A 15,617-nucleotide genomic window follows, 5' to 3' on the forward strand; every position below is an offset into this window, starting at 1 on the left:
ATGACAAGCTTCAGAGAAAGCACTGGAGAAATGTGGAGTCATCTGTCTCCCGTGATGTTCCCTTCCTGACCACTAAGAGCGATCATCTTCAACCCTGAAGCATGAGGATTTATAACCCTTCCAATAAGCCATGTTCATTGGGAAATGCCCAATATGCATCAGAAGCAAAAGCCATCGCACTGTCATTCTCACCCCAGGGAAACGGACAGGTCATTTATTGCCTTTTGCCTGGACACAGAACTCGCAGACGCCATGTTTCAGAAGATGCTTTATTTGAATTTACTAAAATCAACTAGAGAAATGAGCACATTTAGATTTGGATTCAAGGCTGATTATGCCACTGGCATCCGTTGATCAGAAGCGATCTTTGTTGGGAGACCAGAGGTGTCCAGAGCGGGGCTCATTCCTTTCATTTAATTTCGAATGTCATCGTTCTGTCTCCTCCCGGCTCTGGGGCTGTCACCTGAAAAGGACAGAAGGACAGACCTTCAGTGCCACTTCATTAGCAAGGCATCGGGACGGCAGAAAATGATCTAGGGGTCAGGGTGGATCACACCTTGAATATGAGGTTGTGAAAAAGGCAAATACAATTCTGAGGTGTATTAATGGGAGCATTGTGTGTCAGACATGGGATGTCATTGTCCTGCTGTAGTTGGCATTGGTGAGGTCTCAGCTGGAGGACAGTGTCCAGTTTCGGGTACTGCACTTGAAGAAAGATGTCGGCAAATTGCAGAGAGTCCATAGAAGAGCAACTAAAATGATCAGAGGTTTAGAAAACCTGACCTAGGAGGGGAGGTTGAAAAAATTGGGCAGGTTGAGTCTTGAGAAGAGAAGGCTGAGGGGGGAACCTGATAACAGTCTTCAAATATGCGAAAGGTTGCTAGAAAGAGGATGGAGAACAATTGTTCTCCACGGCCACTGAGGGACAGACAAGGAGGAATTGGCTGAGTTTGCAGCTAGGGAGATTTAGGTTAGATACTAGGAAAAACTTGCTAGCTCTACAGATAGTTCGGCTCTGGAGCAGGTTACCTAGGGGAGGTTGTGGCATCCCCGTCATTGGAGGCTTTTAAGAACAGGTTGGAAAAACACCTGTCAGGGATGGTTTAGATATATTTGGTCCTGCCTCAGCATGGGGCGGGGGGAGAGGGTGGACTTTTGAGGTCCCTTCCAGCCCTATATCACTATGATTCCATAGTTGGGTGGTTGGTAGATGTGTATGGGGGTGGTTGGATGGGTGACTGTGGATAGGGATGTATGAGTGGGTGGACGGATACGTATGGGAATGGATGGATGGATGGACACAGAGTCACTGAGATCGGGGCCCCATCACGCCGGGCGCCGCCCAGACAAAGTCAAAGAGATTGGGGTCCCCTTGCACCGGGTGCTGCAGATAGTCCCTGCCTGTAAGAGTTCCCAGTGTAAATAAACAAAAGAAGCAGGATCACACACCCCTGCTCCAGATGGGGATGCTATAGACAGACCATCCCATCGCTCTGTCTTACCTGTCTCAGGCAGGGCAGTAGCTCCACTGATGGTCCTGGTCGTAGTTGTCTGTGCTGGAACACCAGAACTTCCCGTTGGCCTCCGCCAGGTTGGTGCAGGTGAGGAATTTAAACTTCTTGTAGATGAAGGGGAAGACACAGGGCTTGTCGTGGGAGGGGCGGTCGTAGTCTGCAGACCAAACACACCGACAGCGGATGAGCACTGTGGCCAGAATCACGGGTAATGCATAGCAAATGCAGGCGGCATCAGACCACGAGCAAACACTTTGTTAGATGGTTCCCCACATAGCTTAGGGCTAGGGGAGAGAGCGCGGCCCCATGACAGGGCGCCAGGCTGAGCAATGAGAGACTTGGGTGCTATGCCTGGCTCTGCTGGGTGACCTTTAGCAAGGCACAACCCAGCTCCGTGCCTCAGTTTCCCCACAACATGGGGCTAATGAGCCAAAGATGCCAAGGGGACAGGCAAAAAATGTCTGTGCAGTTGGGGGGTCGCATATGCAAAATGTGTCAGGTGGTTTGTGGGTCCATGGGGAAGTGCATTTAGCCAGCTTGAACACGCACAGGTGGTTAGACACAGCCACACCCCAGATGTGTTTTTGGGGTACATCCTCTGTGGTTATTACGTGCATTAGTCAAGGCCTCTAGATACTTGTGTGAGATCTGGGGCTTTTTTTGCTGAGATCGGGGCACTGAGTGCCACCCAGACACAGTCACTGAGACTGGGGCCCCGTCATGCCGGGCGCTGCCCAGACACAGAGTTACTGAGATCGGGGCCCCGTCGGGCCGGGCGCTGCCCAGACACAGAATCACTGGGATCGGGGTTGTGCCAGGCGCTACCTGGACAGACAGAGACCGACAGTCCCGGTCTCAAAGTGCTGCCAATCTAAACAGCCAGCAGAAGGAGCCCCACCGCTCTAGGGCGATTTGGGGGATGGTTTTAAGAACTGCTGAACAGCTGCTACCCATGAACTTCAGCTTGCTCAGCTTTTCCTAAGGGACGGGGTGAGGGGGCCAAAAAACCAACCAACCACTTCCTAACTACTCACCCAAGGAGTCTATGACAGAGCCAGGAATTGAACCAGGCCTCCGTGAGCCAAACACCTTAACCGCCAGGCTCAGCTTCCTCTGCCTCCTGCCTTACCTGGCTTGGAGCAGTAAGTCCACTTCTTGTCCACGTCGTAATTCCGGGTGGTGCTGCACCACAGTTTTTCCGAGCTCTCCCCATCGCTGATGCAGGTGTAGTGCACTTGTTTGTTATAGACGAAGGGGAACACACAGCTCTTTCCTGGCGCGTTCCCACCCAGAACTAGGGAGGCAAAGGGAGGTGGTTATAGACACCGCCAACACGTCCACCTGCCTACAGACTAACAGCTCCCGCATCCCACTATGACCCAGCCACTCATCACCAACAGCCAAGAAATCTCAGGTAAGTTTTCATGGATTCATAGATTCCATAGATTCATAGATTCATAGATTCTAGGACTGGAAGGGACCTCGAGAGGTCATCGAGTCCAGTCCCCTGCCCGCATGGCAGGACCAAATACTGCCTAGACCATCCCTAGTAGACATTTATCTAACCTACCCTTAAATATCTCCAGAGACGGAGATTCCACAACCTCCCCAGGCAATTTGTTCCAGTGTTTAACCACCCTGACAGTTAGGAACTTTTTCCTAATGTCCAATCTAGACCTCCCTTGCCGCAGTTTATACCCATTGTTTCTGGTTCTATCCTTAGAGGCTAAGGTGAACAAGTTCTCTCCCTCCTCCTTATGACACCCTTTTATATACCTGAAAACTGCTATCATGTCCCCTCTCAGTCTTCTCTTTTCCAAACTAAACAAACCCAATTCTTTCAGCCTTCCTTCATAGGTCATGTTCTCAAGACCTTTAATCATTCTTGTTGCTCTTCTTTGGACCCTTTCCAGTTTCTCCACATCTTTTTTAAAATGCGGCGCCCAGAACTGGACACAATACTCCAGCTGAGGCCTAACCAGAGCAGAGTAGAGCGGAAGAATGACTTCTCGTGTCTTGCTCACAACACACCTGTTAATGCATCCCAGAATCATGTTTGCTTTTTTTGCAACAGCATCACACTGTTGACTCATATTTAGCTTGTGGTCCACTATAACCCCTAGATCCCTTTCTGCCGTACTCCTTCCTAGACAGTCTTTTCCCATTCTGTATGTGTGAAATTGATTTTTCCTTCCTAAGTGGAGCACTTTGCATTTGTCTTTGTTAAACTTCATCCTGTTTAACTCAGACCATTTCTCCAATTTGTCCAGATCATTTTGAATTATGACCCTGTCCTCCAAAGTAGTTGCAATCCCTCCCAGTTTGGTATCATCCGCAAACTTAATAAGCGTACTTTCTATGCCAATATCTAAGTCGTTGATGAAGATATTGAACAGAGCCGGTCCCAAAACAGACCCCTGCGGTACCCCACTCGTTACGCCTTTCCAGCAGGATTGGGAACCATTAATAACAACTCTCTGAGTACGATTATCCAGCCAGTTATGCACCCACCTTATAGTAGCCCCATCTAATTTGTATTTGCCTAGTTTATCGATAAGAATATCATGCGAGACCGTATCAAATGCCTTACTAAAGTCTAGGTATACCACATCCACCGCTTCACCCTTATCCACAAGGCTCGTTATCCTATCAAAGAAAGCTATCAGATTGGTTTGACATGATTTGTTCTTCACAAATCCATGCTGGCTATTCCCTATCACCTTACCACCTTCCAAGTGTTGGCAGATGATTTCCTTAATTACTTGCTCCATTATCTTCCCTGGCACAGAAGTTAAACTAACTGGTCTGTAGTTACCTGGGTTGTTTTTAGTTCCCTTTTTATAGATGGGCACTATATTTGCCCTTTTCCAGTCTTCTGGAATCTCTCCCGTCTCCCATGACTTTCCAAAGATAATAGCTAGAGGCTCAGATACCTCCTCTATTAGCTCCTTGAGTATTCTAGGATGCATTTCATCAGGCCCGGGTGACTTGCAGGCATCTAACTTTTCTAAGTGATTTTTAACTTGTTCTTTTTTTATTTTATCCGCTAAACCTACCCCCTTCCCATTAGCATTCACTATGTTAGGCATTCCTTCAGACTTCTCGGTGAAGACCGAAACAAAGAAGTCATTAAGCATCTCTGCCATTTCCAAGTTTCCTGTTACTGTTTCTCCCTCTTCACTAAGCAGTGGGCCTACCCTGTCTTTGGTCTTCCTCTTGCTTCTAATGTATTGATAAAAAGTCTTCTTGTTTCCTTTTATTCCCGTAGCTAGTTTGAGCTCATTTTGTGCCTTTGCCTTTCTAATCTTGCCCCTGCATTCCTGTGTTGTTTGCCTATATTCATCCTTTGTAATCTGTCCTAGTTTCCATTTTTTATATGACTCCTTTTTATTTTTTAGATCGTGCAAGATCTCGTGGTTAAGCCAAGGTGGTCTTTTGCCACATTTTCTATCTTTCCTAACCAGCGGAATAGCTTGCTTTTGGGCCCTTAATAGTGTCCCTTTGAAAAACTGCCAACTCTCCTCAGTTGTTTTTCCCCTCAGTCTTGATTCCCATGGGACCTTACCTATCAGCTCTCTGAGCTTCCCAAAATCTGCCTTCCTGAAATCCATTGTCTCTATTTTGCTGTTCTCCCTTCTACCCTTCCTTAGAATTGCAAAGTCTATGATTTCATGATCACTTTCACCCAGGCTGCCTTCTACTTTCACATTCTCAACGAGTTCCTCCCTATTTGTTAAAATCAAGTCTAGAACAGCTTCCCCCCTAGTAGCTTTTTCAACCTTCTGAAATAAAAAGTTGTCTCCAATGCAGTCCAAGAATTTGTTGGATAGTCTGTTCCCCGCTGTGTTATTTTCCCAACATATATCCGGATAGTTGAAGTCCCCCATCACCACCAAGTCTTGGGCTTTGGATGATTTTGTTAGTTGCTTGAAAAAAGCCTCATCCACCTCTTCCACCTGGTTAGGTGGCCTGTAGTAGACGCCTAGCATGACATCTCCCTTGTTTTTTGCCCCTTTAAGCCTAACCCAGAGACTCTCAACACTTCCGTCTCCTATGTCCATCTCTACCTCTGTCCAAGTGTGTACATTTTTAATATATAAGGCAACACCTCCTCCCTTTTTCCCCTGTCTATCCTTCCTGAGCAAGCTGTACCCATCCACACCAACATTCCAATCATGTGTATTATCCCACCAAGTTTCAGTGATGCCAACAATGTCATAGTTGTATTTATTTATTAGCACTTCCAGTTCTTCCTGCTTATTCCCCATACTTCTCGCATTTGTGTATAGGCATCTAAAATACTGGTTTGATCTTTCCTCCCAGTTTTTTCCTGACTCTCCTTTCTCTCTGCCAATATAGCCCACACTCCCTCTTGTTTCCGACTCATTTCCCCGGTCTCCATGTTCCCCACTTACCTGTGGGCTTTGCTCACCTGTCCCCGTCGAACCTAGTTTAAAGCCCTCCTCACTAGGTTAGCCAGTCTGTGTCCGAATAGGGTCTTCCCTCTCCTCGAAAGGTGAACGCCATCTCTGCCTAGCAGTCCTTCCTCGAATAGCATCCCGTGGTCTAGGAAGCCAAAGCCCTCCTGGTGACACCATCTTCGCAGCCAGGCATTCACCTCCATGATGCATCTGTCTCTGCCCGGGCCCCTACCTTTAACAGGAAGAATTGAAGAGAATACCACCTGTGCTCCAAACTCCTTCACCCGTGCTCCCAGAGCCCTGTAGTCACTCTTGATCCGCTCAGTGTCACACCGCGCAGTATCATTTGTGCCCACATGGATGAGTAGCATGGGGTAGTAGTCAGAGGGCCGGATAATCCTCGACAATGCCTCCGTAACGTCTCGGATACGGGCCCCCGGCAGGCAGCATACCTCTCGAGATGAAATGTCAGGGCGACAGATGGGCGCCTCCGTCCCCCTCAGCAGAGAGTCTCCGACCACCACTACCCTACGTTTCCTATTCGCAGTGGTGGCAGCAGACTCTCCAGCCTTAGGGGTACGAGGCTTCTCCTCCTTTACTGTAGGGAGTGATTCCTTCTTTCCTGTATCTAGAAGAGCATAACGGTTACCTATAACCACGGCAGGAGGGTTCGGAGCAAGGGTGGAGCACTGCCTGCTGCCAGAAGTAACCAGCTGCCAGCGTCCACCCTGAGCCATCTCCTCCTCCACCAGTGGTGTATCAGCAGTCCTGTGTACTGGGACAGCTACCTCAGCTGTCTCCACATGGACACTGTCGAGGAATTGCTCGTGGATACGGATGCTCCTCAACCTAGCCACCTCCTCCTGTAGCTCTCTCACCTGCTGCCTGAGAGATTCCACCAGCAGGCACCTTTCACATTGGATGGTCCCCCCAGCCTGGATATCCGTAAGTGGAAATTGCAAGTTACAGTCTTTGCAAAACCACACCAGGATCTGGGTAGAGGCATCCATGCTTAGGCACTCTGTCTGGCTACAGGCACAGGTGGAGGAGACAGTAGCAGTGCTGGCACAGGTGTTGCGGGTCTTCCTAACCATCGTAAGCCTCCCTCTGTCAAACTCCCGTCTGCAGCCCCCTGTCAGCAGAGGCTTCTAGCTTTCAAACCTTCCTTTGAAGCTCACAGCTTCCAACTGCCAGCCACAGCACACGGTCCTTCAAACAACCAAAACAAACAAACAGACTGACAAACACAAGCTCAGCACACAGCAAGTAACCCTCAAACACAAACAAACACACACTACAGACAGTCACTTACCCCAAAAGGTTGCTGTATTGCTCCTCCTTCACCTGGAGAACTCCCTTGCGAAACTCCCTGTTAGCAGCCCCTGTTCGCAAAGCAGACCAGATGGGTCCTCGGGGATCATCTAGTCTGACCTCCTGTGGAACACAGGCCAGTGAATGTTCCCCGATTCTCTCTGTGTTGAACCCAATAACTTGGGTTTCACTAAAGTATCTTCTAGAACAGCATCCAGTCTGGATTTGAAGTCATCATCATGGCTAAAGCATCTTCCAGGAGGGGCAACAGGAATCTGGCTTCCCAAAACCCACTGACTCTATCGCTTCTGGATCTGATTCTATGGCTGCTCCTAGACCCTGGCCTTGAACCTTTCCTGAAGGAATCCTTAGAGGCTCATTCAGCTGGTGGGAGGGGTGTGTTGAAAGCCAGGATCCCACCCATCAATCAGGTAGACTCCCATTGCCCAACTCCCATTGACATCTGCTTCCACATCTGCTTTTCTCTGACACATCCAAGTGTCACAACTTCTGATTGGCTCAGGGGCACAGCAGAGAGGTGATGAGATCATACAGGTGATCCAGAGGCTCCTGGACATAGAGGTGGGTGAAACTTTTCAGATAAAAATGTTTTTGGCTAAAAGTACAGAGTCAGTGAAACCAAAATATATTGTGAAAGCATGTCAGTTGTGTGGGATTGTTCATGTTGCAAAAATGACCAAAAACATTCAGAAAAAGTTAATTCTTCAACCTGAAACAACTTCTGCTTTCAAAATTTCCTTCTATTTTATTAAAACCGAAATTTAGATAGTTTAAAAATGTTCAAAATTTAAATGAAATTTTCTTTTCAACACAAAAGAATTCCCCCCCCTAAATTTTCAATCAATGACAATTTTTTAAAAATTAATTTTCGGGATTCCCCCAAAATAATTTTGTTTCCTGATTTTTTAATTCACCAAAAGTTTTAAAGAAAATTTCAATTCCAGGATCCACCCAAAATGGTTCTCCCCCCCCCCCCCCCCGATCTTTCAAATCACAGAAAATTTCCAACATGTTTGTTTCTGGGATCCTCCCAAAACACATTGTCCCCCAATTTTTTTTGATTAATTGAAAACTGTGGAATATTTCATTTTCTGGATAACCCGAGACAAATGTTTTTGTAATTTTTTGACTCACTGAAAATTTCAGATATTTCATTTTGGGAATCCACTCAAAACCATTTTCCTGACTTTGCAATGACAATTAAAAAAAAAAAAAAAGAACTTTCATGAGCCACCTGAAATGATTCCCCCACGCCCCGGGTTTTTGATTCACTGACAATTTCAAAAAAATTCATTTTCGTGGCAACTCATGACAAGTTTCCCCCTGATTTTTCAGAATCATCAGCAAGCCACAAATTAGTTATTTGCCCAGCTGTATAGGTAAAACACGAGTCAGATCTGCCCCAGAGAGAACATACGAAGCAGACTGGATACATTACTGGTATCGGGGCAGTAGCTCCACAGCTTATTCCGGTTGTAGTTCTGGCTTGTAGCGCACCAGAAATGTCCCATCTTGTCTCCAGCGTTGGTGCAGGTGTGAAATAGCTGTTTTTTGTAGACGAAAGGAAACGTGCAACGTTGGCCATTGGAGTTCCCCCCGTAGGCTGAAAAGGCAACGAGCAAAGCAGAGTGAACAGCAGGAAATGTTTAATGATTAATTATTACTGATTTAATGTTCAGTGATTTAGATAATGGCATAGAAGCAATGAGGAGTGTGGACTCTTCGTTGTTTTTGTGGATACAGACTAACACGGCTACCCCTCTGTTACTTGACATAATGACAGAGAGAACACTGAAAGTTTGCGGATGATACCAAGCCGGGAGGGGTTGGAAGTGCTTTGGAGGATAGGATTAACATTCAAAATGATCTGGACAAACTGGAGAAATGGTCTGAGGAAAATAGGATGAAATTCACTAAGGACAAATGCAAAGCGCTCCACTTAGAAAGGAACAATCAGTTGCACACAACAAACTGGGAAATGACGGCCTAGGAAGGAGTCCTGCGGAAGGGGATCTGGGGGTCATGGTGGATCACAAGCTAAATATGAGCCAACAGTGTAACGCTGTTGCAAAAAAAGCAAACATCATTCTGGGATGTATTGGCACGAGTATTGTAAGCAAGACACGAGAAGTCATTCTTCCGCTCTACTCCGCGCAAATTAGGCCTTAACTGGAGTATTGTGTCCAGTTCTGGACGCCACATTTCAGGAAAGATGTGGAGAAATTGGAGAAAGTCCAGAGAAAAGCAACAAAAGTGATTAAAGGTCTAGAAAACATGACCTGTGAGAGAAGATTGAAAAAATGGGTTTGTTTAGTCTGGAGAAGAGACGACTGAGACGGGACATGATAACAGTTTTCAAGTACATTATTACAACGAGGAGGGAGAAAAATTGTTCTTCTTAACCTCTGAGGACAGGACAAGAAGCAATGGGCTTAAATTGCAGCAAGGGCAGTTTAGGTTGGACATTAGGAAAAACTTCCTAACTGTCAGAGTGGTTAAGCACTGGAATAAATTGCCCAGGGAGGTTGTGGAATCTCCATCATTGGGGATTTTTAAGAGCAGGTTAGACAAACACCTGTCAGGGATGGTCTAGATGGTGCTTGGTCCTGCCATGAGTGCAGGGGACTGGACTAGATGATCTCTCGAGGTCCCTTCCAGTCCTAGGAGTCTATGAAAGCCAAAGAGTTTTCTTAGCAAAAAAGAAAAGCCGGGGTAGGGGTGTCTCATCTCACTGCTGCAGTGAAAGCCGAAGATAATTTTTAACAGTGGGTGAATGGCGTTGTGCCTAGGAGCATGTGGAAAAATTGGAAAGAGTCCAGCAGAGGGCAACAAAAATGATTAGGGAGCTGGAGCACATGACTTATGAGGAGAGGCTGAGGGAACTGGGGTTAGTTAGTCTGCAGAAGAGAAGAGTGAGGGGGGATTTGCTAGCAGCCTTCAACTACCTGAAGGGGGTTTCCAAAGAGGATGGAGCTTGGCTGTTCTCAGTGGTGGCAGATGACAGAACAAGGAGCAATGGTCTCAAGTTGCAGTGGGGGAGGTCTAGGTTGGATATTAGGAAACACTATTTCACTAGGAGGGTGGTGAAGCACTGGAATGTGTTACCTAGGGAGGTGGTGGAGTCTTCTTCCTTGGAGGTTTTTAAGGCCTGGCTTGACAAAGCCCTGGCTGGGATGATTTAGTTGGGAATTGGTCCTGCTTTGAGCAGGGGGTTGGACTAGATGACCTCTTGAGGTCCCTTCCAACCCTGCTATTCTATGATTCTATGATCCTGGGGGCCCATCTGACGGCTGCATCACAAGGAGGTGCCAGGCAATCTGGCTGCACCGGGGAAGCCATTTGTAGCACGCAGCCCCTCCAGCGAGCTCATTTGGCCCGCAAGACCGGGTGACAGCTCTAACTGTTCTAGAGCTCCATGTGCCGGCATGTCGTCCACAAACCTCTGTGCTGACACAGAGCGCTCTGATCACGACCAGGACTCACCCTCGCTCAAGCAGAAGCGCCAGAGATGGTCTTTGTCGTAGTTGGGAGTGGTTGCACACCAGGGCCGTCCCATCTTGTCATCGACTGCCGTACAGCTGTGGTAGGTAGTGCCCTTATAGATGAAGGGGAAGACGCAAGGGGAGCTCTCCGAACTTCCCCCCCCCGCTGGTGGAGAAAGGCAAGGGAGGAAAGGGTTAAAATAGGGCAGAATGCAGGACAAAGGGCAGGCAATTTGCTGGGGGAACTGGGGGCGAATTTTCTCAACAAAACGATATTTTTTAAGTGGAAAAACTGCCGATTCACGGGAACCGAAAGCGTGTCAACATTTTGGCACATTTTGCTAGTTTTCATGCATTTTCCCACTTGAAAAGATGTCGAGGGAAAAAAGCGTGGAAATGTTTAGACACGTTTGAAATGAAAAATAAATACATTCTGGGTTCCCGGTTGGGAGCGCCTTTTTGTTTTGAAATTTAAGCTAATTAGAGAGGGGAAAAAAAATTAAAAAAAAAGGTGGAAATAGAAACAACGTTTCAAAATGAAACGTTTCAACTGAGTCAAATTGAAAGAGAGTTTGGGTTTTCAGTTCATGAATATTTTCGAGGTTTCATTTTTGCCCCTTCAATCAAAGACGGGAAAAATGTTGAATTCCCCAAAATATTTCTAGGGTAGGAAAAAGACTCGTTCCCAGATCCAATGTCTCAATCTGCTGCCCAGATACAGAGTCACCGAGATCGGGGCCCCGTCGCGCCGGGCGCTGCCCAGACACAGAGTCACCAAGATCAGGGTCTTGTTGCACTGGGTGCTGCCTATACCAGCTGCAAAGTGCACACACCCCTTGTGTCTCTCTTGGCCCCACATACCTGCTGTGCCGCAGTACCTCCATTTATGGTCCGCATCGTAGTTCCTTGTGGTGGCACACCAGGGCCGCTTGCTGTCATCCATGGTGCAACCTGTGTACCTCCTGCCTTTGTACCAGAACGGGAATGTACAGGGCTCCTCCGAGTTCCCCCCAAGCACTGGGAGAGATGAGGCAGGGGAGGGAGATGGGACGCGGGAGACATGGGAAACAGAGAGCATGCTGGGTAATGTGGCACACACTCAAACCAGAATTGCCCCAAGTTGAGCCTGTGTCCAGGTAAATAAAACCCTGAGCCCCTCAGCATCCTGGTCACTGCCCTCCAACCACTCTGGGGTAGTGCAGGGAATGGGGGTCAGGGTTATGGGGCACCGGCAGAGCTGTGGGGGAGCTAGGGTTGCCAAATTTCTAATTGCAGAAAACCGAATACCCTTGCCCCGCCCCTCTGAGGCCCCACCCCTGCTCACTCCATCCCCCTCCCTCCAACACTCGCTCTCCCAACCCTTGCTCACTCGCTCATTTTCACCGGGCTGGGGCAGGGGATTGGGTGTGGGAGGGGGTGCAGGCTCTGGGGTGGGGCTGGGGATGAGGGGTTTGGGGGTGTGGGCTCCGGGTAGCACTGACTTCAAGCGGTTCCTGGGAAGCGGTGACATGTCCCTCTGGCTCCTAGGCAGAGGGGCAGCCAGGGAGCTCTGTGCACTGCCCCTGCCCACAGGCGCTATCCTCGCAGCTCTGATTGGCTGCAGCTCCTGGCCAATGGGAGCTGCGGAGTTGGTGCTTAGGGCTGTGCCTGCGGGTGGAGGCAGCGTGTGTAGCCCCCCTGGCCTCCCCCTTGCCTAGGAGCCGGTGAGACATGCCGGCCGCTTGCTGGGAGCCGCACAGAGCCGGGCAGGGAGCCTGTTTTAGCCCTGCTGCACTGCCAACTGGAGTTTTAATGGCCCGGTCAGCAGTGCTGATTGGAGCCACCAGGGTCCCTTTTCGACTGGGTGTTCTGGACACCTGGAAACCCTAGGGGGAGCCCAGGGCTGGGCTAGCAGGGGCTGCAGGTCAGGAGTGAGGGGCACTGGCAGAGCTGGGGGGAGCCCAGGGCTGGACTAGCAGGGGGCTGCGGGTCGGGAGTGAGGGGCACCGGCAGGGCTGGGCTAGCAGGCAGCTGCAGGTTGGGAGTGAGGGGCATGGGTGAACTTGTTGGGGGAGCCCAGAGCTGGGCTAGCAGGGGGCTGCGGGTTGGGATGGGGGTCACTGGCTGAGCTGGGTCCATGGGGGGACCCTGTGCCCATCTGTGTCCCTGTGCCTATGTCCCTGGCCGGGGAGGCCCCGGAAGCACCGTACATGTGTCAGGGCAGGAGCTCCAGCGACCATCCGTGTCGTAGTTCGCTGTGGTGGAGCACCAGGGCTGGACCCCGTAGCTCTGCTCCGTGATGCAGGTGTGGGAGGTGCGGCCCCTGTACACGAAGGGGAAGAAGCAGGGCTCGCCGCCCGCGTTCCCGCTGTAGGCTGGGGAGAGACACAGACAGGGACCGTCAGGAGGTGGGATGCCTTGGGGGCAATGCAGACATGTGTGGATCCCTCACCCCACCCTGTGCTGGGTTCAGATGCTCAATAAACCCTCCTGTTTTACGCTGGCTGAGAGTCGCTCCGGTCTAGAGAACAGGGTGGCATTATTCCCTCTGGGAGTGGAGGCCCCGGGGGGTCTAGAGTGAGTGGACTCCCTGAGGGGGCCCACAGCGAGAGACAGGCATGCTAAGGCTCAGAGAGGTGCGGCTCCAGGAGGTGGAGGGGCTCAACCCCCGAAAGAGAGTGGACCCCTGAGAAGGACTGTCACACTGAAGGGGGTTCCCCCCCAGGGACCATACGGGCCAAGAGTGGGCACAATCTGTGAGTCTGTGAGAAAGGGTCTGGCGACCTATAGACAGACAGATGGCAGGGGTGTACTGGGCTAGACAGACAAACAGAGAAGGGGCATATGAGGCTAGATAGAGGGGGGTGTATGGGACTAGACAGACAGATGGGGAGCGTACGGGGTTAGACAGACAGAGGGGGTATATGGGGCTAGACAGACAGATGGGGAGCGTACGGGGTTAGACAGACAGAGGGGGTATATGGGGCTAGACAGACAGATGGGGAGTGTATGGGGTTAGACAGACAGACGGACCGTGTAGCTTTGCCCTGCCCAGCCCAGGAGGCGTTGCTGGGGCGCATGCCAGGAAGACGGTGGCCGAGCGCCTGGACATGGGCCAGACCCATCAGCTCTGGGTGTGTGGGATCACAAGTGGGGAACACGACAGTTGTCTGTGCTGCCCAGCGCTGCCCCCCATCCCGTCCCCTGGCATCTTCCCCATCCCCATCCTACCCCCTGGCTGCCCCCCATCCTGTCCCCCAGCTGCCCCCCATCCCGTCCCCTGGTTGCCTTCATCCCTGTCCTACCCTGGGCACTCACCCTCCTTGGAGCAGAACCTGTAGGCCTTGTCCCGGTCGTAGCTGGCGGTGGTGGCGCACCAGGGGCTGGACCAGATGCTGGACCAGATGCTGTCCTCGGTTGTGCATTCCGTGTAGACCTTGCCCTTGTAGGTGAAGGGGAAGAAGCAGGGGGCAGGGTCCGCACCTGGCCATGAACAAGGGGCAGAGATCAGAAAAGGGGAAAACGGCTGCTGGGGGGTCCCTCCAAGCCTAGCAGGGAGAGCCCCGGGCCGGGGGTCAGGATGCCTGGGTTCTAGCCACGGCTCAGGGGAGAAAGGGGACGTCGCGGTTTGAGCAGGATGGCTGGGAGCCAGGACTCCTGGGTTCTCTCCCTGGCTCTGGGAGGAGAGGGGCAGGGGGTCTAGTGGTCGTAGCAGAGCGGACTGAGAAACTTCTGCTGTCCATCTCCGACCCCCGGCCAGGCTGGTATGTCACGCACCACTTCACAAAACACACTGTGCTACTCTACACAACGACAGCGTGTCCCACTGCACTACACACGCACACTACACCACAGCTCCCAGGCCATGACACTAATCAACAACACGCTGCTCCACAACACACAGTGTATTACACTCCACAACACAACAAAACAGTCCCCTGAACAGTACAGTACGGCTCCATCACTCAACACAGTCTGTTACACTTCACACCACACAGCTCCACAATGACAGACTGCTCCTCGGCACACATTCTCCTACACTGCTCCACAACACAGACTCTACTCCACAACACAACAGCCTGCTCCAGCTCCACAACATGCACTTTACTACACAACACAACATGCGCTCCACAACACAACATGCATTCTACTACACCACACATGTGCTCCACAACACACTGCTACACAACATTCATTCTACCACACAACACAACAGCCTGCTCCACACCACACTACTCCCCAACAGGCATTCCACTACATTACACTGCTCCACAACACATACTTCACTACACAACACAACACACTGCTCCACAACATGCATTCTACTACACAAAACACACTGTTCCACAACACGAACTTTACTCCACTATACAACATACCACTCCCCAACATGCACTCCACTGCACTACAACCCACTGCTCCACAACACGTACATTACTACACAACACAGCAGCACACTGCTCCACAACACAACAGCACACTGCTCCACAACACACACTCTACTAAACACCAACACCCTGCTGCACAGCCACACACTCTACCACACTACACACCAACACACACCGACCTGAGACAGCCCCTGCCTCCCTTACCTTGGGTCCCCTTGCAGAGCAGTGCCAGGGCCCAGGCCAGGACACACGTGGCTGCGGGTGAAGCCATTGTCCCGTCCACACTGCCCCAGCCCTAGAGCCCCAGCCCCATATATACAGCCTCGCTTGGGGCTCCTCCCCTTGGCTGCCCCCAGGGGATTGACAGATGGTTTGCCACCTCACCACCCTGCCACACCAATGGCAAATCATCAGCCCTCTGCTTCCTGAAACCTGAGCCCCCCTGCCCACACCTCACTCCTTGGCCAGACTGTCTCATTGTCCCCCACAAAGCCAAAGCCC

At 50.5% G+C, this 15,617-nt stretch overlaps 1 protein-coding gene across 1 annotated transcript; it reads right to left on the reverse strand.

Annotated features, from left to right (window-relative positions):
- Positions 1-282: 282 nt before the first annotated feature.
- Positions 283-15,387, reverse strand: LOC128826325 (epididymal sperm-binding protein 1-like). The gene is made up of 9 exons (XM_054009573.1): positions 15,321-15,387; positions 14,047-14,211; positions 12,939-13,103; positions 11,611-11,766; positions 10,751-10,915; positions 8,706-8,870; positions 2,644-2,808; positions 1,503-1,671; positions 283-463 (listed from the first exon to the last, which is right to left on the reverse strand). The coding sequence occupies exons 1-8, from the start codon at positions 15,385-15,387 to the stop codon at positions 1,508-1,510; spliced, it is 1,212 nt and encodes a 403-aa protein (XP_053865548.1). The 3' UTR covers positions 283-463; positions 1,503-1,507.
- Between the last annotated feature and the right edge of the window lie 230 nt (positions 15,388-15,617).

Source organism: Malaclemys terrapin, chromosome 20, assembly GCF_027887155.1.
Source record: "Malaclemys terrapin pileata isolate rMalTer1 chromosome 20, rMalTer1.hap1, whole genome shotgun sequence".
Lineage (NCBI taxonomy): Eukaryota > Metazoa > Chordata > Testudines > Emydidae > Malaclemys > Malaclemys terrapin.